This window comes from Oncorhynchus mykiss, chromosome 27 (assembly GCF_013265735.2).
Source record: "Oncorhynchus mykiss isolate Arlee chromosome 27, USDA_OmykA_1.1, whole genome shotgun sequence".
Classification (NCBI taxonomy): Eukaryota; Metazoa; Chordata; class Actinopteri; order Salmoniformes; family Salmonidae; genus Oncorhynchus; species Oncorhynchus mykiss.
Window position 1 is genome coordinate 5,221,280 of NC_048591.1, and position 21,262 is coordinate 5,242,541.

Genomic DNA, 21,262 nt, shown 5'->3' on the forward strand with positions numbered 1-21,262 from the left:
CAGTGTCATGGAAGTGTGCACATATACAGTGTCGTGGAAGTGTGCACATATACAGTGTCATGGAAGTGTGCACATATACAGTGTCATGGAAGTGTGCACATATACAGTGTCGTGGAAGTGTGCACATATACAGTGTCGTGGAAGTGTGCACATATACAGTGTCATGGAAGTGTGCACATATACAGTGTCGTGGAAGTGTGCGCATATACAGTGTCGTGGAAGTGTGCGCATATACAGTGTCGTGGAAGTGTGCGCATATACAGTGTCGTGGAAGTGTGCGCATATACAGTGTCGTGGAAGTGTGCACATATACAGTGTCATGGATGTGTGCACATATACAGTGTCGTGGAAGTGTGCGCATATACAGTGTCGTGGAAGTGTGCACATATACAGTGTCATGGAAGTGTGCACATATACAGTGTCATGGAAGTGTGCACATATACAGTGGCATGGAAGTGTGCACATATACAGTGTCATGGAAGTGTGCACATATACAGTGTCATGGAAGTGTGCACATATACAGTGGCATGGAAGTGTGCACATATACAGTGTCATGGAAGTGTGCACATATACAGTGTCATGGAAGTGTGCACATATACAGTGTCATGAAAAAGTATTTGCCCCCTTTCTAATTTTCTCTACGTTTGCATATTGTTTATACAAAATGTTATCAGTTCTTACACCAACATCGAATATTCATAAAGGGACCCTGAATTAACAAATAACACAACAATTACATACTTATTTCATAAACAAAATGATGCAACACCCAACACCCAACACTGTCCATTTGTGAAAGCGTATTTCCCCCCTTATACTCAATAACTGATTGTGACACCTTTAACTGCAGTGACTCCAACCAGATGCTTCCTGTAGTTGTTGATCAGTCTCTCAAGTCGCTGTGGAGGAATTTTGGCCCACTTTTCCATGCAGAACTGCTGTAACTCAGCAGCGTTTGTGGGTTTTCAAGCATGAACTGCTCGTTTCAAGTCCTGCCACAACATCTCAATTGGGATTAAGTCTGGACTTTGACTAGGCCATTCCAAAACTTAAAATTGGTTGCTTTTTTAGCCATTTTCATGTAGACTTGATTGTGTGTTTAGGATAATTGTCTTGCTGCATGACCCAGTGTAACAGTATAACTTTAGTCCGTCCCCTCGCCCATACCCGGGCTCGAACCAGGGACCCTCTGCACACATCAACAACTGACACCCACGAAGCATCGTTACCCATCGCTCCACAAAAGCCACGGCCCTTGCAGAGCAAGGGGAACCATTACTTCAAGGTCTCAGAGCAAGGGACGTCACCGATTGAAACGCTATTAGCACACACCACCACTAACTAGCTAGCCATTTCACATCCGTTACACCAGCTGCTCTTCAGTTTCAGCTCACAGATGGATGGCAAGTCATCCAGGTCCTGGGGCAGCAAAGCATCCCCAAACCATCACACTACCTCCACAATGCTTGACTGTTGGTATAAGGTTCTTAATGTGAAATGCAGTGTTTGGTTTTCAACAAGCATAATGGGACCCATGTCATCCAAAAAGTTATACTTTTGAATCATCTTCCCATAAAACATTCTTCCAAGATTTTTCATACAGGGGAATTGGGTGTTGCCTAACTTTGTTAATAAAACATAAAAAAACATTTGTAAACTCAGGTTCCCTTTATCTCATTTTAAGTTTTGGTTGAAGATCTGATAAAATTAAATATTTTTAGAAAACCTACTCATTCAAGGGTTTTTCTTTATTTTTACTATTTTCTACATTGTGGAATAAGAGTGAAGACATCAAAACCATGAAATAACACATATGGAACCATGTAGTAACTACAAAAGTGTTAAACCAATCAAAATCTATTTTATATTTGACATTTTTCAAATAGCCACCCTTTGCTTTGATGACAGCTTTGCGCACTTGGCATTCTCTCAACCAGCATCACCTGGAATGCTTTCCCAACCGTCTTGAAGGAGTTCCCACATATGCTGAGCACTTGTTGGCTGCTTTTCCTTCACTCTGCGGTCCGACTCAGCCCAAACCATCTCAATTTAGTTGAGGTCGGGGTATTGTGGAGGCCAGGTCATCTGATGCAGCACTCCATCACTCTCCTTCTTGGTAAAATAGCCCTTACACAGCCTGGAGGTATGTTGGGTCATTGTCCTGTTGAAAAACAAATGATAGTCCCACTAAGCCCAAACCAGATGGGATGGCGTATCGCTGCAGAATGCTGTGGTAGCCATGCTGGTTAAGTGTACCTTGAATTCTAAATAAATCACTGACAGTGTCACCAAAACAACCCCACACCAATACACCTCCTCCTCCATGCTTCACGGTGGGAACCACACATGCGGAGATCATCCGTTCACCCACACCATGTCTCACAAAAACTCGAGACCAAAGGACAAATTTCCACCGGTCTAATGTCCATTGGCTCAAACAAGTCTGTTACTTGAACTCTGTGAAGCAATTTCTGAGGCTGGTAACTCTACAGTAGTGTAGTAACTCTACATTAGCGTCACGGCTTCATTGCTCCAGACCACCACAAGGGGGAGTTAGAGCACTCATTATGCATTTGAGTCCCAAGGTTTTTATATGACCAATCATATCGAGTGGTTCCAATGACAAATTTTGATGCGAGCCACCCTTGCCTGGTGGCGTTCTTCAACAAAGATGGCTGACAAAACATTACGGTGGAACCAAATGTAAGTTGTTATAACTTCATAACGAGTCAAGCAAAAAAATTACAATTGAGAGGAATATGTTAGTTAATGTAAAGACAAACATTTGTGCATATTTTTTGGTCATAAAGTTACTTTATGAAAATCGCTACTTAGCAAGTTATCTGACTAACTAACATTAGCCAACTTGCTAGTGTCAGGAGAATGAATTTGTAATTCGTGTTGTAAAGAATCTAGTTAGCTAAAGCATTTACTGCAAATTGAATGTACAATTGTGTAAGCTTGCCTTGCAATGCAGCTGAAGTAAAATCGCTAGCTAACTGTTTACTTGCTTATTGTGTAGTGGAGGATAAAAATAACTTTATGCCTATGGATGTGTAGCTAGCTACAGTATGTAGCCAATCTGTGTATGGACCCTAAAACGTTTGGTATGAGTATTAGTTCAGAACCGATCTATGAACCTCAGCTATCATAGTTGTTGTATCAACTTCAAGTCTGAATGGCATTAATGAAGCCTACGGATAGAGTAGAATATAATAACTTTATTGTGCCAAGGATGCAAGTGCTATATACACATGTACTGTAGTTATTACCACGCATGAGATTCCCACATTGTAGCCTGTACGTTGAACATATTCACTGATCATCTACTCTTCCTTGGCAAATAAAGGTGCGGTTCAGGTATGAATCTCTGAGACATTATTTTTCAGTCATATCAAATTCCAATATTTGAATGATGCTGTGTCTGCATGTATGTATTACAGTTATACACTTCAAGTGTTTACTACTCTTGCTCCTTGGGACATCAATGATTACACATTGTAACTATGCAATAGACTAGAAACATGATTGATTTTTAATTCATATATACATAAAAAAAACGATGCATATCTAACTCCCTTTATCTGCATTAATCTGAGGACACAGGATAGTATTTCAATGAGATACTAAGTTTCAACCAGTGGAGAATGTGAAACACTTTATTGAAAGAAGTTCATTATCCAGGTGTTATAAATACATAAATGTATTATAATTCTGATAATTGTAATATTATACACACAAGTTCAATCTGTACTTATAAAACGAGGAAGAAAGACGAGGTGTGGGGAGAGATGTAGAAGACAGAAAGGGAAAGAGGTAAGAACAGCGACAGACAGCATATGATTCATGAATTACAGTGCTACCCTAATATTCGCTCACTTTATCACAAAAGTGTCTCCTAAACAGCCTTGGGCCCCCCAGTTGGCCTGAAGGTTATCTTAAGAGCGGGTGAGGTGGAAATGATGGGACTGGCTTCCTCTCTCACATCAAAACATACCTGCAGACGAGAGACAGATGGAAAGAGAGAGAGCATGATTAAGCCTTGATTTTTTATTCTACCACGGTCAGTCATCTTAATCAGTGAAATGCAAAACTGACCTTGGATCATTTACCCTGGGACTAATACATCTCTGTCTGTATTTCAATGTAAAGCATCTCTTTAAAAATACTTCCTGTTGAGCCGACCAAGTGACATCTCTGCCCTCTGTGTCAGCCAGTTCAGATGTGGGCGGGGTTCACCAAAACAGTTTATTTAACCTAGAGGATTTAGGGAGAAGGGGGAGAGGGATGAAGTGAAGAAGAGAGACTATTATTGTATGTGTGTGTGTGTGTGGTCTCAACTGGTGTCCACACTAAGTGGTTACAGAGTACTTTATGCTGAAAAACAGACACATGAGGACAAACAATAGAAGACAATGTCAAAAGATTCTATACGTGACGCAGACACCTATCGGAGTGTACCTGAAACATTTAAATATAGAGGGCTATGTGTCTCACCACTTGGTTATTGCAAGGCTAACCCCCAGGGAAATCATGACTTGGCAGCAACAGATAGTCCAGTAAAAATGTCTGTGTTCATGTGGTGTAAATCTGAAAATTAGCAGCTGACATCTGAAGGGTTTTTTAATTAACGCATGTGAGACAGGTTCCGTGTACAACAAGACAGGCAGAAATGGAGAAAAAGAACACAGAACAGTTTAATTACTTCTGGTTATGGACACTTTTGCCAGCAATAAAGCTTCCATGGCCTTGTTCCTTGGGCAGTGAATATCTGACAATATCAGATACAGCTCGCTCTCTGAAAGTAAAGGAAATAGCTCATTTTTTTATAGATATGAAAACAATAACAGTTCCATCTAAAGCAGCAGATGTCATTTTTAGGATACGTCAATACAGCCCAGTGCTGCTTACCTGAGATGCCACTTTCGTAGGCGTCCGTTTTGACTTCCTTTGTGTCGGAAAAAAGTTGCTTTCAGAACAATTATTTTTGATTGAAAATAAAAAAGGTTTTGCTCTCAACAAAAAGACACAAAGACCTCCATAGCAAATAACAATTTGCCTGTGAACAACCACACCTTCATACAAACGTGCTACTGTATGCAGAATTCTTGACGCAGAACCAAATTCTTGACGCGCTGCCATATCCTGCCAGCATGACCACAAGCGAGCCATTCAAGAGCTGAATGATGATGCATGGAAGAGGGAAAGGAATGAGATGATGACAGTAATTTGTTGCAAGTTGGGGAGGAGGGCTAATAGCTGAACAACAATTCAACCTTTACTAAAGAATAGTCTAATAGCCGAGCTAGGTGTAGGCTTCTGATAGGCTAATTGACATCATTTGAGTCAATTGGAGGTGTACCTGAGCATGTATTTCAAGGCCTACCTTCAAACAGTGCTTTTTCTGCTTGACATCATGGGAAATCAAACTATATATTTTTTTGTAGACCTCCACAAGTCTGGTTCATCTTTGGGAGCAATTTCCAAACACCTGAAGGTACCACATTCATCTGTACAAACAATAGTACGCAAGTATAAACACCATGGGACCAAGCAGCCGTCATACCACTCAGGAAGGAGACGCCTTCTGTCTCCTAAAGATTAACGTACTTTGATGTGAAAAGTGCAAATCAATCCCAGAACAACAGCAAAGGACCTTGTGAAGATGCTGGAGGAAACGGGTACAAAAGTATCTATATCCACAGAGTCCTGTATCGACATAACTTGAAAGGCCGCTCAGCAAGGAAGAAGCCACTGCTCCAAAACCGCCATAAAAAAGCCAGACTACGGTTTGCAACTGCACATGGGGACAAAGATCGTACTTTTTGGAGAAATGTCCTCTGGTCTGATGAAAGAAAAATAGAACTGTTTGACCATAATGACCATTGTTATGTTTGGAGGAAAAAAGGGGAGGCTTAATTGCCAAAGAACACCATCCCAACCGTGAAGCACGGGGGTGGCAGCATCATGTTGTGGAGGTGCTTTGCTGCAGGAGGGACTGGTGCACTTCACAAAATAGATGGCATCATGAGGGAAGAAGATTATGTGGATATATTGAAGGAACATCTCAAGACATCAGTAAGGAAGTTAAAGCTTGGTCGCAAATGGGTCTTCCAAATGGACAATGACCCCGAGCATACTTCCAAAGTTGTGGCAAAATGGCTGAAGGACAACAAAGTAAAGGTATTGGAGTGGCCATCACAGAGCCCTGACCTCAATCCTATAGAAAATTTGTGGGCAGAACTGAAAAAGTGTGTGCGAGCAAGGAGGCCTACAAACCTGACTCGGTTATACCAGCTCTGTGGGAAGCTTGTGGAAGGCTACCCGAAATGTTTGCCCCAAGTTAAACAATGTAAAGGCAATGCCACCAAATACTAATTGAGTGTATGTAAACTCCTGACACACTGGGAATGGGATGACATAAATAAAAGCTGAAATAAATCATTCTCTCTACTATTATTCTGACATTTTGCATTCTTACAATAAAGTGGTGATCCTAACTGACCTAAGACGGGGAATTTTTACAAGGATTAAATGTCAGGAACTGTGAAAAGCTGAGTTGAAATGTATTTGGCTAAGGTGTATGTAAACTTCCAACTTCAACTGTATATATATATATATATATATATATATATATGTGTATGCATTTATGTGTGTGTATGTATGTATATGTACTGTATGTATGTTACATACACATACAGTACATACATGCAAACACATATAAATACATACATATACACCTACAAAATATACACTTACATATATATAAATACATATACATACATATATGTACATATCTTTAAAAATATATTTCCTTTTTTACCCTCCAACCCTACCACCCCTCCCCAAATTGGAGCAAACTAGTCTCATTGTTACTACAGATTATAAATTGAAAATATTTTTTGTTGTTGCTAAAAGTATTGTTATATTATTGATCAATTGACTATGACTTTTCATATCACCCAGTAGTGCTATCTGCAGAGTTAGCTCAGGTAAATATTGCAATTGTTCAGCCATTCCTGGACCTGTGACCAAAAACCTGCAACGTATATGGACAGTACCAAAACAAATGATCTAATGATTCTGTCGGGGAACACATTGTTTGGGATTATTCCGCCACAAACATCTACCTTTTCGAATCATATTGGTTTTTGCTGTAAGGCCTCTTTGGATAAATACATGTTTATGCCAGAAGAACCTGTGGCTCTTGGGAACGGGAGTTTGTACCCCTGAGGTAGAGGTAGAGAATCCAACAAGGTCTCACAGTCTCACATCAGAATTAGACGTTCACCCATGTTTCTGAAACGTACAATTTTTAAGTTGTTCCAAATGTCAATTTTAGAAGTGTTCGGGTTACGTTTCCAGTAGGCATTAACTCCAAATTCTTAAATTAAGAGATAAGGTTTGGGATAGGATGAAAAGGAAAACAAAACAACTTTCTATCACCGGATTTGAACTTGCAACCTTTGGAATAAAACGCCCATCCACCATCACCTTCCACATCTCCCAACGTCCTCAGACATGGATGGACGTTGAATATTGACTTGTATCATGGGTGACCTGGCTGAGAGAATCGTCTAGGTGAAATGTGTGTGGGTGGTTGAACAGAGACATACTGTAGCTTCCATCGAATGAGATCCAGGAGTCAACAAGTCAAACCTTTATTGGACAGTTTTCCCTTGATATACTGTACTCTATGAAATATGTTTTTTTTATTTTTTTTATGTATCTCAGATGTATGTCAGACTAAGTCAGACTGGGCTGATTGGAAAACCCCTTTTTAAAAAGCTTTGCGTTGCACCATTATTCCACAGTTCACATTGGAGTCAACAAATTTGGTGGAACAGTTTATACCAAAATAAATATACTCAAAGAAGCTCAACTGTAGAAAGTTCACCGTGTCCTTCACAACCAGTGCTTGCTGCTGAGGCTTCGATTTAATCAAATCCTAATGTATTGAGCAGCATACTAAAATATTGTATTACTAATTGCTCCAAAGAGAGCCCGTCATTAGATAAGAATATGTCATGTCTTATCAGGATGTGGGCGGATTTGATCTGCCGCTGTGTAATCGAGCAGGAGACTGCAGAGTATCTGATCTCTCTCTCTCTCTCTCTCTCTCTCTCTCTCTCTCTCTCTCTCTCTCTCTCTCTCTCGCTCTCTCTCTCTCTCTCTCTCTCTCTCTCTCTCTCTCTCTATATATATATATATATATATATATATATATATATATATATATATATATATATATATATATATATACTGTGTATATATATATATATAGAAAATATTAAGAACACATTATCTTTCCATAACGTAGACTGACTAGGTGATTCCAGGTGAAAACTATGATCCCTTATTGATCCACTTCAATCGGTGTAGAAAAGGGGAGGAGACATGTTAAAGAAAGATCTTTAAGCCTTGAGACAATTGGGACATGGATTGTGTATGTGCACCATTTAGAGGGTGGATGGGCAAGACAAAAGATTTAAGTGCATTTGAAAGGGCCATGGAACTGTAATGCTGCTGAGATTTTCACGCTCAACAGTTTCCCGTATGTATCAAGAATGGCCCACCACCCTGTGGAATGCATTCAACACCTTGTAGAGTCCATGCCCTGGCGAATCGAGGCTGTTCTGGGAGCTAAAGGGGGTCCTAATGTTTTGTACACTCAGTGTATATCTCCTTCTCAATATATATACCTATTTTTCTCCTTATCTCTTTCTCCCCCCCCCCCCCCCCCCCCCCCTCTCTCTCTTTCTTCCAGGCGTCGGAGCTGGGCATGCTTTCCGTCTACTACACCTACATCTTCACCTCGCTGGTAAGGAGATGGAGCCTGCTGCTGCTACTCGCTAATGGAAATTGATGATGTTGGTAACACTTTGCACTAATGGTCCTGTAGAGATGATTCATATCGGCCTGATTGATGACTCATTAATGTCCTGCTGGAGCCCATGTTTTCCTCTCACCCAGTTGCTCGGATTCCCATGTCTTTTTGTGCCACTGGGTGCTAGGGGGCAAGAGAGGGGGGATCATCGTGGAGAGTGATGACCCACGCCCTCCATTTCCTAAAGAGAGAGAGCGATTGCTCAACAAAGCATCATACAGCACCATCCCCACAGGAAGAAGAGACCACTCGTTATTTATGTAATTTTCTTTCAACGTTCAGTTAATCACCACTTTCCGAGCCTCGTCCCCAACGTCGCAGTATTCCCTCGAAATGACACACACACACACACACACGCACTGCTCGGCTAATCCTCCTCAACAAATGGCAACTTTTGATTATGCCTATTTTCAACATGTAAAGAATACTGTTCGCTATACTTCCAAGTTACCAGGGCAGGGAGTCAGATCACTTTCTACTGCTCCGAAACAGAGGAGTGTATTGTGGAGGGTCTTTCTTCGGCAGGTAGAGGGAGTAATTACACATTCCGTTCATGTTGAGGGTGGGGAGAATGGGTGAGTCCAGGTAGTCCCTCCCTATTTCAGTCAGTTTTCTTCCAGTTGGTTCCTAATAAACACGACCCTGGTGTGTAACATAGGTGTCAGTGCACCGTGCCTGTGATGGCAGGCAGAATGCCTGTGGGGCACTGTAAGAAATTAAATTCCGTGTCCCCGATAGTGCAGCAGCCCAATTTGTGTTTCGGCTGGGGGAGTAGACATTTGTCATTTGTCACTAGCTGTCAGATGTCGTGATAGGACAATTTTGTGATCAGCCGCTCCAGAGGATGAGCGATAGTCACTGTTCACATCCTCTGTGTTATATCTCTCTATATGCAGTATCGTCTGTCTCTCTTTCTCTGTCTGTCTGTCTCTGTCTCTGTCTCTGTCTCTCTCTCTCTCTCTCGCTCTCTCTCTGTCTGTCTGTCTGTCTGTCTCTCTCTCTCTCTCTGTCTGTCTGTCTCTCACTCTCTCTCTCTCTCTCTCTCTCTCTCTCTCTCTCTCTCTCTCTCATCCCTGACTGTCACCTCCACCTGCATTGATCTGTCTGGGAAGCTGGAATATATTTAAATTGGAATGTGTGCTAGGTAATCCAGAGATTTTAATAGATACAGTGGGCCTCGTTTGGATGCAACACATTTGTAAGTGTAATTACTGAAGCTGTGAATAGTTTTTCATTAATTGACCACGGTATTCAAAAAGTAACATTATATCGTAGGTATGATCAAATCCTGGAATGCCGTCATCCAAATTTTTACTTGAACTTGATCGTAATCCACACTTTAGATGTATCTGTTGCACTAACAATTAGACTACATGTATTCCTAATTGAAAAGTAATAGAGTACTGAAAATAGCACAATGGGCAATCTCTGTCTGAATAATCTGCTACATACAGTACCAGTCAAAAGTTTGGACACACCTACTCATTCAATGGTTTTTCTTTATTTTTATTTTTATTTTTATTTTTTACATTGTAGAATAATAGTAAAGACATCAAAGCTATGAAATAACAGTACATTTGTGGAATTTCTTTCCTTCTTAATGTGTTTGAGCCAATCAGTTGTGTTGTGACAAGGTATGGGTGGTATACAGAAGATAGCCCAATTTGGTAAAAGACCAAGTCCATATTATGGAAATAACAGCCCAAATAAGCAAAGAGAGATGACAGTGCATCATTATTTTAAGACATAAAGGTCAGTCAATCCGAAAATGTCAAGAACTTTGAAAGTTTCTTCAGGTGCAGTCGCAAAAACCATCAAGCGTTATGATGAAACTGGCTCTCATGAGGACCGCCACAGGAATGGAAGACCCAGAGTTACCTCTGCTGCAGAGGATAAGTTCATTAGAGTTACCAGGCTCAGAAATTGCAGAGGAGACTGCGTGAATTAGGCCTTCATGGTCGAATTGCTGCAAAGAAACCCCTACTAAAGGACACCAATAAGAATAAGAGACTTGCTTGGGCCAAGAAACACGAGCATTGGACATTAGACTGGTGTAAATCTGTCCTTTGGTCTGATGAGTCAAAATTTGAGATTGCTGTTTCCAACCGCCGTGTCTTTGTGAGACACAGAATAGATGAACAGATGATCTCAGCATGTGTGGTTCCCACCGTGAAGCATGGAGGCGGAGGTGTGATGGTGTGGGGGTGCTTTGCTGGTGACTCTGTAAGTGATTTATTTATAATTCAAGGCACACTTAACCAGCATGGCTACCACCGCATTCTGCAGCGATACGCCATCCCATCTGGTTTGCGCTTAGTGGGACTATCATATGTTTTTTAACAGGACTATGACCCAATACACCTCCAGGCAGTGTAAGGGCAATTTGACCAATAAGAAAAGTATTGGAGTGCTGCATCAGATGACCTGGCCTCCACAATCCATTGACCTCAACCCAATTGAGATGGTTTGGGATGAGTTGGACCACAGAGTGATGTGGGATCTTGTTCTAGACTATTGGAAAAGCATTCCAGGTGAAGCTGGTTGAGAGAATGCGTGTGCAAAGGGTGGCTTATTTTAACAATATAAAATATGAAATATATTTAGATCTGTTTAACACTTTTTTGGATTACTACATGATTCCATATGTGTTATTTCACAGTTTGGATGTTTTCACTATTATTGTACAATGTAGAAAATAGTAGCAATAAATAAAAACCCTTAAATGAGTAGGTGTGTCCAAACTTTTGACTGGTGCTGTACATACAGTGCATTCGGAAAGTACTCTTTTTACACATTTTGTTCTTTTTTATTTTATTGAACCTTTATTTAACTAGGCAAGTCAGTTAAGAACAAATTATTATTTACAATGACAGCCTACACCAGACAAATGACACTGGGCCAATTGTTCGCTGCCCTATGGGACTCCCAATCACGGCCGGTTGTGATACACCCTGGATTCGAACCAGGGTGTCTGTAGTGATGCCTCGAGCACTGAGATGCAGTGACTTAGATCGCTGCACCACTCGGGAACCCAATTTGAATCTAAAATGGATTAAATAGTTTTTTTCCATTGACAATCTACACATTATATTCATAATGACAAAGCAAAAACAGGTATTTAGAAATGTTTGCTAATTAAAAAAATATCACATTTACATAAGTATACAGACCATTTACTCAGTACTTTGTTGAAGCACCTTTGGCAGTGATAATAGCCTTAAGTCTTCTTGGGAATGACACTACATGCTTGGCACACCTGTATAAAAGACCAAGTCCATATTATGGAAAGAACAGCTCAAATAAGCAAAGAGAAACGACAGTTCATCATTACTTTAAGACGTGAAAGTCAGTCAATCTGGAAAATGTCAAGAACTTTTAAAGTTTCCTCAAGTGCAGTCGCAAAAACCATCAAACGCTATGATGAAACTGACTCTATACATATGCATATATGAATCAGCTCCTTACAGTTAAATGGAGTTCAGTTGGCTAGTTTTAATGGTAAGTGAACAGAGAACAGCTGTACTTGTCTCTAATTGCCCAATGTGGTTTCCTGGCATGAAATGCCATCCATGGGAGCTATAGAGGGATGGTTGCTCTGTGATTTGTACTTGCAATAACTCCGAGATCATCTCGTTAAAGCTTGCGGCGGTCGCTGACGGTTAACCTGGGAAGTGACTCTTTGTATTGTCTGATTCGTCTCCAAGCACAACGCTGAGACGTAGAGATACGGCTTTCAGGAGAGAGATACAGATTAGGTTTAATGTACATGCACAGTGCTCACATTCATTGCCAATATGTGACCTCAGATGATGACTCATTTTATTTGTCCCGTTAGAATGTGTTTTTGTTGACATTGCGCATCGAAATGCCAATGTGAGGTGAGGGGGAATCATCAGCCAACACATTGTACAATTCAAAAATGTTCATTAATCTCGGTTTTAATATTAAGAGCAACCATGCAGAACATGAATCAACCATCGATGATGTCACATAGCCAACACGTTTATAGTTCTAGCAATGATCATTTTCATTCACTTCAACTCATTCGCATTCATAATCTTAAAGAGGATCATGCCGAATGTTTATCTATGTAACACAGTAGGCGTGTAACCTTCCCATAAGCCTGTGTGTAGAGTACCAGAATATGAGACATAATACCCATAAAACCTAGCAGTCAAACAGGGAAATGGTTCCAATTGGTTTTCCATCTTTCATTTTCCCAGTAGGGGATTAAAAAAACAAACACTTAAAATAAGGGCAATGTTTTGTGTAGGCTTACCCTGGATTGACGTTTTGATAACCGTGTAAATCTCTCTAGGACATGTTGACTTTTATCAATATATTTGCTAATTAGCTGCTAATGTGGCTATCATAAAGAACTACAAATACCATCATGATCTGGATGAGACTGTTGAATCGAGGCAAAGGTTAAAAAAAAATCACTGGATTAACTATATATACAGTACCAGTCAAAAGTTTGGACACACCTACTCATTCCAGGGTTTTTCTTTATTTGTACTATTTTCTACATTGAAGAATAATAGTGAAGACATGAAAACTATGAAATAACACGTATGGAATCATCATTTGAAATTCTTCAAAGTAGCCACCCACACTCTTGGCATTTTCAAAACAAGCTTCTTGAGGTAGTCCCCTGGAATGCATTTAAATTAAACAGGTGTGCCTTGTTAAAAGTTATTTTGTGGAATTTCTTTCCTTCATAATGCGTCTGAGCCAATCAGTTGTGTTGTGATAAGATAGGGCAGGTATACAGAAGATAGCCCTATTTGGTAAAATACCAAGTCCGTATTATGGCAAGAACAGCTGAAATAAGCAAAGAGAAACGACAATTACTTTTAGTCATGAAGGTTAGTCAATCTGGAAAGTTTCTTAAAGTGCAGTCGCAAAAACCATCAAGTGCTATGATGAAACTGTCTCTCATGAGGACCATAACAGGAAAGGATGACCCAGAGTTACCTCTGCTTCATTAGAGTTAACTGCACCTCAGATTGCAGCCCAAATAAATGCTTCACAGAGTTCAAGTAACAGACACATTTCAACAACTGTTCAGAGGAGATTGCGTGAATCAGGCCTTCATGGTCGAATTGCTTCCAAGAAACATCTACTAAAGGACACCAATAAGGAGAATAGACTTGCTTGGGCCAAGAAACATGAGCAATGGACATTAGACAAATTTGACATTTTTTTGTTCAACCGCCGTGTCTTTGTGAGACGCAGAGTTGGTGAATGGATGATCTTCGCATGTGTGGTTTCCACCGTGAAGCTTGGAGGAGGAGGTGTGATGGTGTGGGGTGCTTTGCTGGTGACACTGTCTGTGACTTATTTAGAATGCAAGGCACACTTAACCAGCATGGCTACCACAGCATTCTTCAGTGATACCATCTGGTTTGCGCTCAGTGGGATTATAATTTTTTTTTTTTTTTGCATTTCTCATGAAGCCGTTTGAGGGAATGCCAAGAGTGTGCAAAGCTCTCGTCAAGGCAAAGTGTGGCTACTTTGAAGAAACTCAAATCTAAAATATATTTTGATTGTTGAACACTTTTTTGGTTACGACATGATTCATGGTTTCATAGTTTTGATGTCTTCACTATTATTCTACAATGTAAAAAATAGTACAAAATAAAGAAAAACCCTTGAATGAGTAGGCGTGTTCAAACTTTTGACTGGTGCTGTATATATATATATATATTTTTTTAATCTAATGTTGTAATGAATAAATTGGCAACATTTCTTTAAATTGACAATTTTGTGAACTGTCTTGGACAAGTTTTAAATTGACACAATACCTGTTAGCAAAGGTGTCAGCTAGAGGTGACATGTCGGATCTTGCAGGAATTTGTCATTTTTCATGATGTCTGCTTTGATGCTAATTAGCATTTTAGAATCTGAGAGTAAATAGAGCCGAATATATTGATAAAACTCACCTTGTCTGAGAGAAATGTACATGTTTATCAAAACATAACGCCAGGGTAAGCCTACACAAAACACAGCCTTTTATTTGAAGTGTTTCTAAAATCCCCTATGGGAAACGTGAATGGTGGAAAAACGATTGGAACCATTTTGTGGGTGTTATAACACCTCCACTGTGCTATTCCCATCAGGTATCATCCCGGCTCCCACTGCTTTACCCAGCTTGCTCCTCTCCTCCTCTGACATCCCCATACATCTGCAGCCGGAGAGCTATTCCTCTGCATTGGTGATTTTTGCAAGTAAATCTTGGTGGGGCAAAAAATAAAAAGTGGGATGCATGCCAGCAAAGCCACTACACAACATAACACTAAACAATACATGAATTGCGCTATAACGTTGACAAATGGTGCCCACAAACTGTTACGGCCTACATAAAGCTGTCACAATAGCAGAGTCCCAACACCTTACCACTGCTACACCTGGCTATCAGTGGAGCCTTGTCTGGCAGCGAAACAGTTCATTCAGCCTCATTTCCTGCCTTTTAAAAAATCATAGCTGATATGGCTAACTTGCTTAAACAAATGTGATTTCTACTGACAATTGAGATGTACAAACTTTGGCATAAGGGGACAACAAGCAGATAAGACGCAATCCGTAATTTCGATTAAGACAATAAGTGAGCTAGAATGGACATAGTCGGTTTTGAGGGTGCCTATCACGGATTGTAGCATCTCCACAGTCAGTGTTTCCGTGGGGCCGGCATTAGCTGCATCCGGTGGCGGGGGTGAATCAGGAAAGGGCGTGGGCTTGCTGCGGCCTGTTCTTGCAGACTCCGTTTCTGGCCGGGTAGACGACATTACAAACTTACATTTCTCAAACTTGATCTGAATTGTTTATGGGTCTCTTCAGATGCCTGGCCAAACAGAAATATACAAACTTTTGCAAGGTTAAATATATAAATTTGGTCACTAACTCAGGAGCAATAGGGAAACGTGTTCTACATCCTTGGCTTCCAACAGCGCCCCGGATGGACTATTTTTTCAGCACTTTTGACATGTACAGCGACAGAATTCATAACATGGGCCGTTCCTACAGTGCTCTCCCTGTACACCAAGTCAGAACCGTAGGATAAAAAGGGGGAAACTAAGCAGACAATGAAAGCTCTTACAATATTAGATGATTACATTTCTCTAAAACAGGTTATAGGCTACATGTGCACCACCAAGTCAGAACAGTAAGCAAAATGAAGATGGGAAAATATACCAAAATATTAGGGTGAGGCACATGGGCTACTTAACATCTAACTACTTACACTTAGTATTACTTTCTTAGCTACAGTATACATATCTCCCTGGCATATTACATCATTTATGCAGCAGCATACAAGACATTTTGTGCTCACTTGAACAGGAAGGTGGCACTGCGGTCCTTTGTGGGCGAATTTTGTCATCAAACTTTGTCATCAAAGTCTGGCATTCTCTGGATTTATGGTGCTTTCAAGACAACTGGGAACTCGTAAAAAATTATGTTGAATCATATTGACGTCAGTGTTCTTCAGGTCGTAGCTCTAGAAAGTGGCCCGAGTTCCGGATTTACAATTCCAAGTTGGATGACTGTTCAAAACGCATTTTCCCAGTAGGAGCTCGTTTTTCCAGAGTTACCAGTTGTCTTGAACTCACTGAAGTTAGATTTCCCTGTTCCGAGTTAACAGTTGTTTTGAGCACGGCTCAAATCATGCTTCATTGACAGCATGGCCAATGTTAATTGTTTATCATTTTAAACTTGGAAACGAGAACGTTAATCCCAGACTTGGGACCACACAGCCACTCCACTGAATAACAGGCTATTGATTGCTTTGCAATGCTTGCAGTTAGCCATTATGTCTCTTCATATGACAAGGATTAAAAATGATTTGCCAGTAGATTGTCGACTTGATTCATAATGATGACCGCTAGCTAAGACTTTGAAAGTATGATGTTGACATCAGTCCAATCAAAGTGCCCAATGAACTTGAGCCTTCTTGGATGGGCACTTCTAATGTGCTGTAACTCTATGGCAGCAACCAAGGGGCTTGAATTTTTTGATCTCTACCCTTAGACTTGGAAGTGAGTGATGGAACACTGAGGCAATCACGGCGCAACTAGAAAACATTACCAACATCTACACTCCGTAATTTCTGTTGGCTGCACCACCACCACAGAAAGCACTGAGCTAGGCTGAAACACCTGCATTTTGGAGCTGCCTTACTCAACAAAGCAAAAAAAGACCATGTTTGTATGCGGCTTTATTAACTCAATGATTTAAAAAATAAATAAAAAATGTAACATTGTTTGCAAACTGATATGTGGCACATATTAACGCCAAAATAACATGCAAAACAAAACAGGCACGCTGAAAATATGGGGCTCGATGAACGACGGGTTGCCACAAGCCCTCTGACACACTGTAACAAACGACCTGCCACGCCATTTGCGTGCCTAATTTGTTTCCTCAAATCATCTCCAGATATGGCTCATAAAAAAAGGGGGGCACTCGGCAAATGACTTCTAAACAGGATTCTGGTGTAATATTTATCTTGGTGTTTGTTTTGCTTTGTTTGTCTCGGGTGTTTGTTTCCAAAGTGCAGTCATTCAGAGATGCGAAGCAGGCTGATTGATTAAGGAGTGCGCTGGAAGGAGATTGCAGCCATTCCTCTTCTTCTTCCTTCTGTCTGTCACGGCCGTGATGTTTTAGAGAATTACAGATGAGCCCCTCGTAGGACAATGGAACATAACTTACAGCCTTATTGAGAGAAACCCAATGAGCAGCATCGTCTTGTCCAACATCATATTCGTCTGTGTCATTGTGTGTGTGTGTGTGTGTGTGTGTGTGTGTGTGTGTGTGTGTGTGTGTGTGGGGGGGGTGGGGGGGGGGGTGGTGTGTGTTAAGTTAAGTACCTCAATCCCCAACTGGTTGCAAATTAACTCATTAACAGCCTCTTTTTTTAGTGTGTGCATGTGTGGGCATATGAGTGTGCGTGTGTGTGTGCACGTGCGCATATGTGTGTGTGTGCGTGGACATACGCAGGGTCGTTGAAAGCCAGGGTCATTGAGTGGCAGTGCTGTGAGTAGCAGCAAATTCTGTAGAAATGAAAAAGGGCAGCTAAAACTGTGGGAGAGGGATCCATGTCCACTCAAATAACATCAACCTGAGTTTTCTACATTGACTCTTAACATTTTCCTCCACGGGGTCACTTATTGAGAGAGGCTTAGGTAAGGTTATAGGAAAGGAGCCATGGACAAGGTTAATCCAGTGGAATCTGTTCAGTCAGTAGACATGATGCTCACACACATCACACACACACACACACACACACACACACACACACACACACTTTTACCATCCCTCCCTCGTTATCTTTTAGTAACTTCTTGGTGTATATGTGTACACTGAGTGTACAAAGCATTAGGAACACTTTCCTATTGACTTGCACCCCCTTTTGCCTCGAGAACAGTCTCAATTCATCGGGGCATAGACTACAAGGTGTCGAAAGCGTTCCACAGGGATGCTGGTCCATGTTGACTCCAATGTTGCCCTCAGTTGTGTCAAGTTGGCTGGATGTTCTTTGGGTGGTGGACCATTCTTGATACACACAGGAAACTGTTGAGTGTTTGAAAAACCCAGCAGCGTTGCAGTTCTCGATACACTCAAACCGGTGTACCTGGCACCTACCTATACCCTGTTAAAGGCACTTAAATCTTTTGTCTAGCCCATTCACCCTCTAAATGGCACACATGCACTATCAATGTCTCAATTGTCTCGAGGCTTAAAAATCATTCTTTAACCTGTCTCCTCCCCTTCATCTACACTGACTGAAGTGGATTTAACAAGTGACATCAATAAGGGATCATAGCTTTCATCTGGATTCCCCTGATCAGTCATAGACATTTGTACATTCAGTCAGTGTATAGATTTTTTCACTTAATGACAGGCCAGTCAATGAGGTATTACTGTCCCCGGGGCGAGGGAGATGGATGAGGGAGAATGATCATCAATGAGCAATCATTACGGGTAATACGCTTGAATGTATGCCACCCAGGGGAGAGCGATGAATTGTTTCACTGTGAATTCCTTCATTAACACATCAGCCCAGATAGCCAGCTTTTTATGAGCCGGACCATGTGTTCCCTCGCAACATTCATTTCCCTTTCCTGCCTCCAAAGGAAAGGGGCCCCGCTGTCCGGAAAGTAATGAATAATCAAGAAACAATAATTTCAGTTAACGATGCAGTCGGAATTAGTCTGGCAAGGTCGCGGAGACAGGAATTGCAGACAGGCTGCATTAATGAGCACCTATCTCTGCTATTTGCGGTTTACAAGCCATTGTCTACTTAGCGTTAGCTGACAACGGTTTGAGCCTTAATGTAAATTCGGCACTGTCATCCAAAATAAGTGGCTTTGAGTAGCTGAATAGGAGGAGAGTCGCAGCATTTTGAGCAGCTCTCCCCTTGCAGGTTTTTTTTCATAGCCTATACAACGGCAGAACCTGATAGAGCTTCGTCGCCTATATGTAGAGAGAATCGTCTATATTCACTTGGAAAACTCGCCCCTCTTCCCTCCCGCTTCGGATCCCACCAGAGTAGTGTGCGTGTGCATCAGAGTGATTTTTTTTTGCCCTCCCATCCAAACTCATCGGCGGGATGGGAATAAATCACATCCGGTAATGCACAGCGCCTCGTCTTCCGTCAGCAAGATGCCTAATGTCATTTGAAGGTTAGGCGAGCAGAAGATCACTTCACTTTGAGGCCCCAGCGCACATGACTTGGTTGACATATTATGGCCGTCACCTGACGGGGGCCATTTTCCTCCTGTTTGATTAGTTCTTCATGTTTCATTTCCTCGCCACACACCCATGATCTCTCTTGTCTATGCCGTCCTTTTCATGCATCTACACTTGAGGAAGAGCTCCCGGTGTCTCTCGCTGTCACACACACACATGCACAAACACACACAGAGGAGGGAGATAGCAGGGTGGCCTTGCAGCCTGCTTAGCTACCACTGCTGGGAAAAAAGGAATAATATAACAGCCAGTGGCATAATGCCATGACTCAATGTACACACACATGTGCACATGCAGAAACACACACACACCACTCTCTGTCTCTCACGCAAGCACGGACACACGAACACAAACAAACACACACTCTTCCTATCTTCCCCTCTAATGCACACACATAGTTTGAACAAATACAAGCTTGGTGGTCTTTAAAATCTATACTGTCCATAGCGGTTTCAAGAATCGGTATTGATTATTACAGTTATATATTATATAAAAATAACACTGGTGAAACTAAACTTCTTCTTCACGGAAATTGTCTGAGAAGTTGCAACATAAATTGCGCAGCATATTCTAATTTTACTCATCCCCTCTATTTGAAATATTACTGTATTTGCTCACAGCACAGTGTGTTTGCGAGAGGAAAATGTCGCCCGTAGAGCAATTCTCTGACACCAGCTTGACTGAATGGTGGATTACAAAACAAAAAAAAACACAACTCCCCATGTCTCTGTTGTCTCTCTGACTACACGCCATTTACGACTCCCAAACCTCGCCATTCAAAATGCTTTAAAAGTCATTCCACTGTGACACCCAAAATGATTAGGGATTTAATGATTTCCTGGCAAACAGCTTATGTCAAGTTCATATTTCCTTGTTTAGACACTGAGTTTGAGAATCAATCAACTGAGTAATAGAAAAGGTAAAAGGCTACGTGGAAAGGTGACAACAGAGAGGGGAGCCTCTCTTCCCCCTCGTCAGAATATAAAGTATGTCATTATTTTGCCCTATGTTAATGCTGGCATGATGTGTTCACTTAAGCATTGCTTCCTTGTACTCGAGGGGGAAGATTACTCTGCATTGTTGCCAGTGCAGATAAATTCCAGCAAGGGGGCAAAATGCATTTATGGGGAGATGTGACAGACAGATACAAATGTTTTTCTTAAATTGAGACAAACCATTTAGCGCCTAACTTTACTGCCTCCCGTCAAACTTTGTAGTTTATGCCTGACGTCAGGTAGACTATAGATTACTGTGTCTCCCTCTTTGCAGCTCCATTTCTCTCTCTCTGTGCAAATGTCATCATGGCTCAGTTTTAGCAATTGAATTGCCTGCTAAATCATCCCATTCCCCCTATCAGAGGCATTTACTTTATGCCCTTAACATACAGTTATGGTCTGACCGTAATTCTCCATGTACAGTATCAGTCAAAAGTTTGGACACACCTACTCATTCAAGGGTTTTCCTTTATTTTTACTATTTTTCTACATTGTAGAATAATAGTGAAGGCATCAAAACTATGAAATAACACATATGGAATCATGTAGTAAGCAAAGTATTTTATTATATTTTATGTGTGAGATTCCTCAAAGTACCCACTCTTTGCATTCTCTCAAACTGCTTCATGAG

The 21,262-nt window shown here is 41.1% G+C and overlaps 1 protein-coding gene across 1 annotated transcript in view; it reads left to right on the top strand.

Annotated features, from left to right (window-relative positions):
* Nucleotides 1–21,262, top strand: part of LOC110507051 (glutamate receptor ionotropic, kainate 4) — a 450,996-nt gene that overhangs the window by 341,352 nt on the left and 88,382 nt on the right. The window contains exon 8 of the mRNA XM_036965131.1: nucleotides 8,768–8,821. Within this exon, the coding sequence (XP_036821026.1) occupies nucleotides 8,768–8,821 (54 nt within the window). The remainder of the gene's footprint in view (nucleotides 1–8,767; nucleotides 8,822–21,262) is intronic.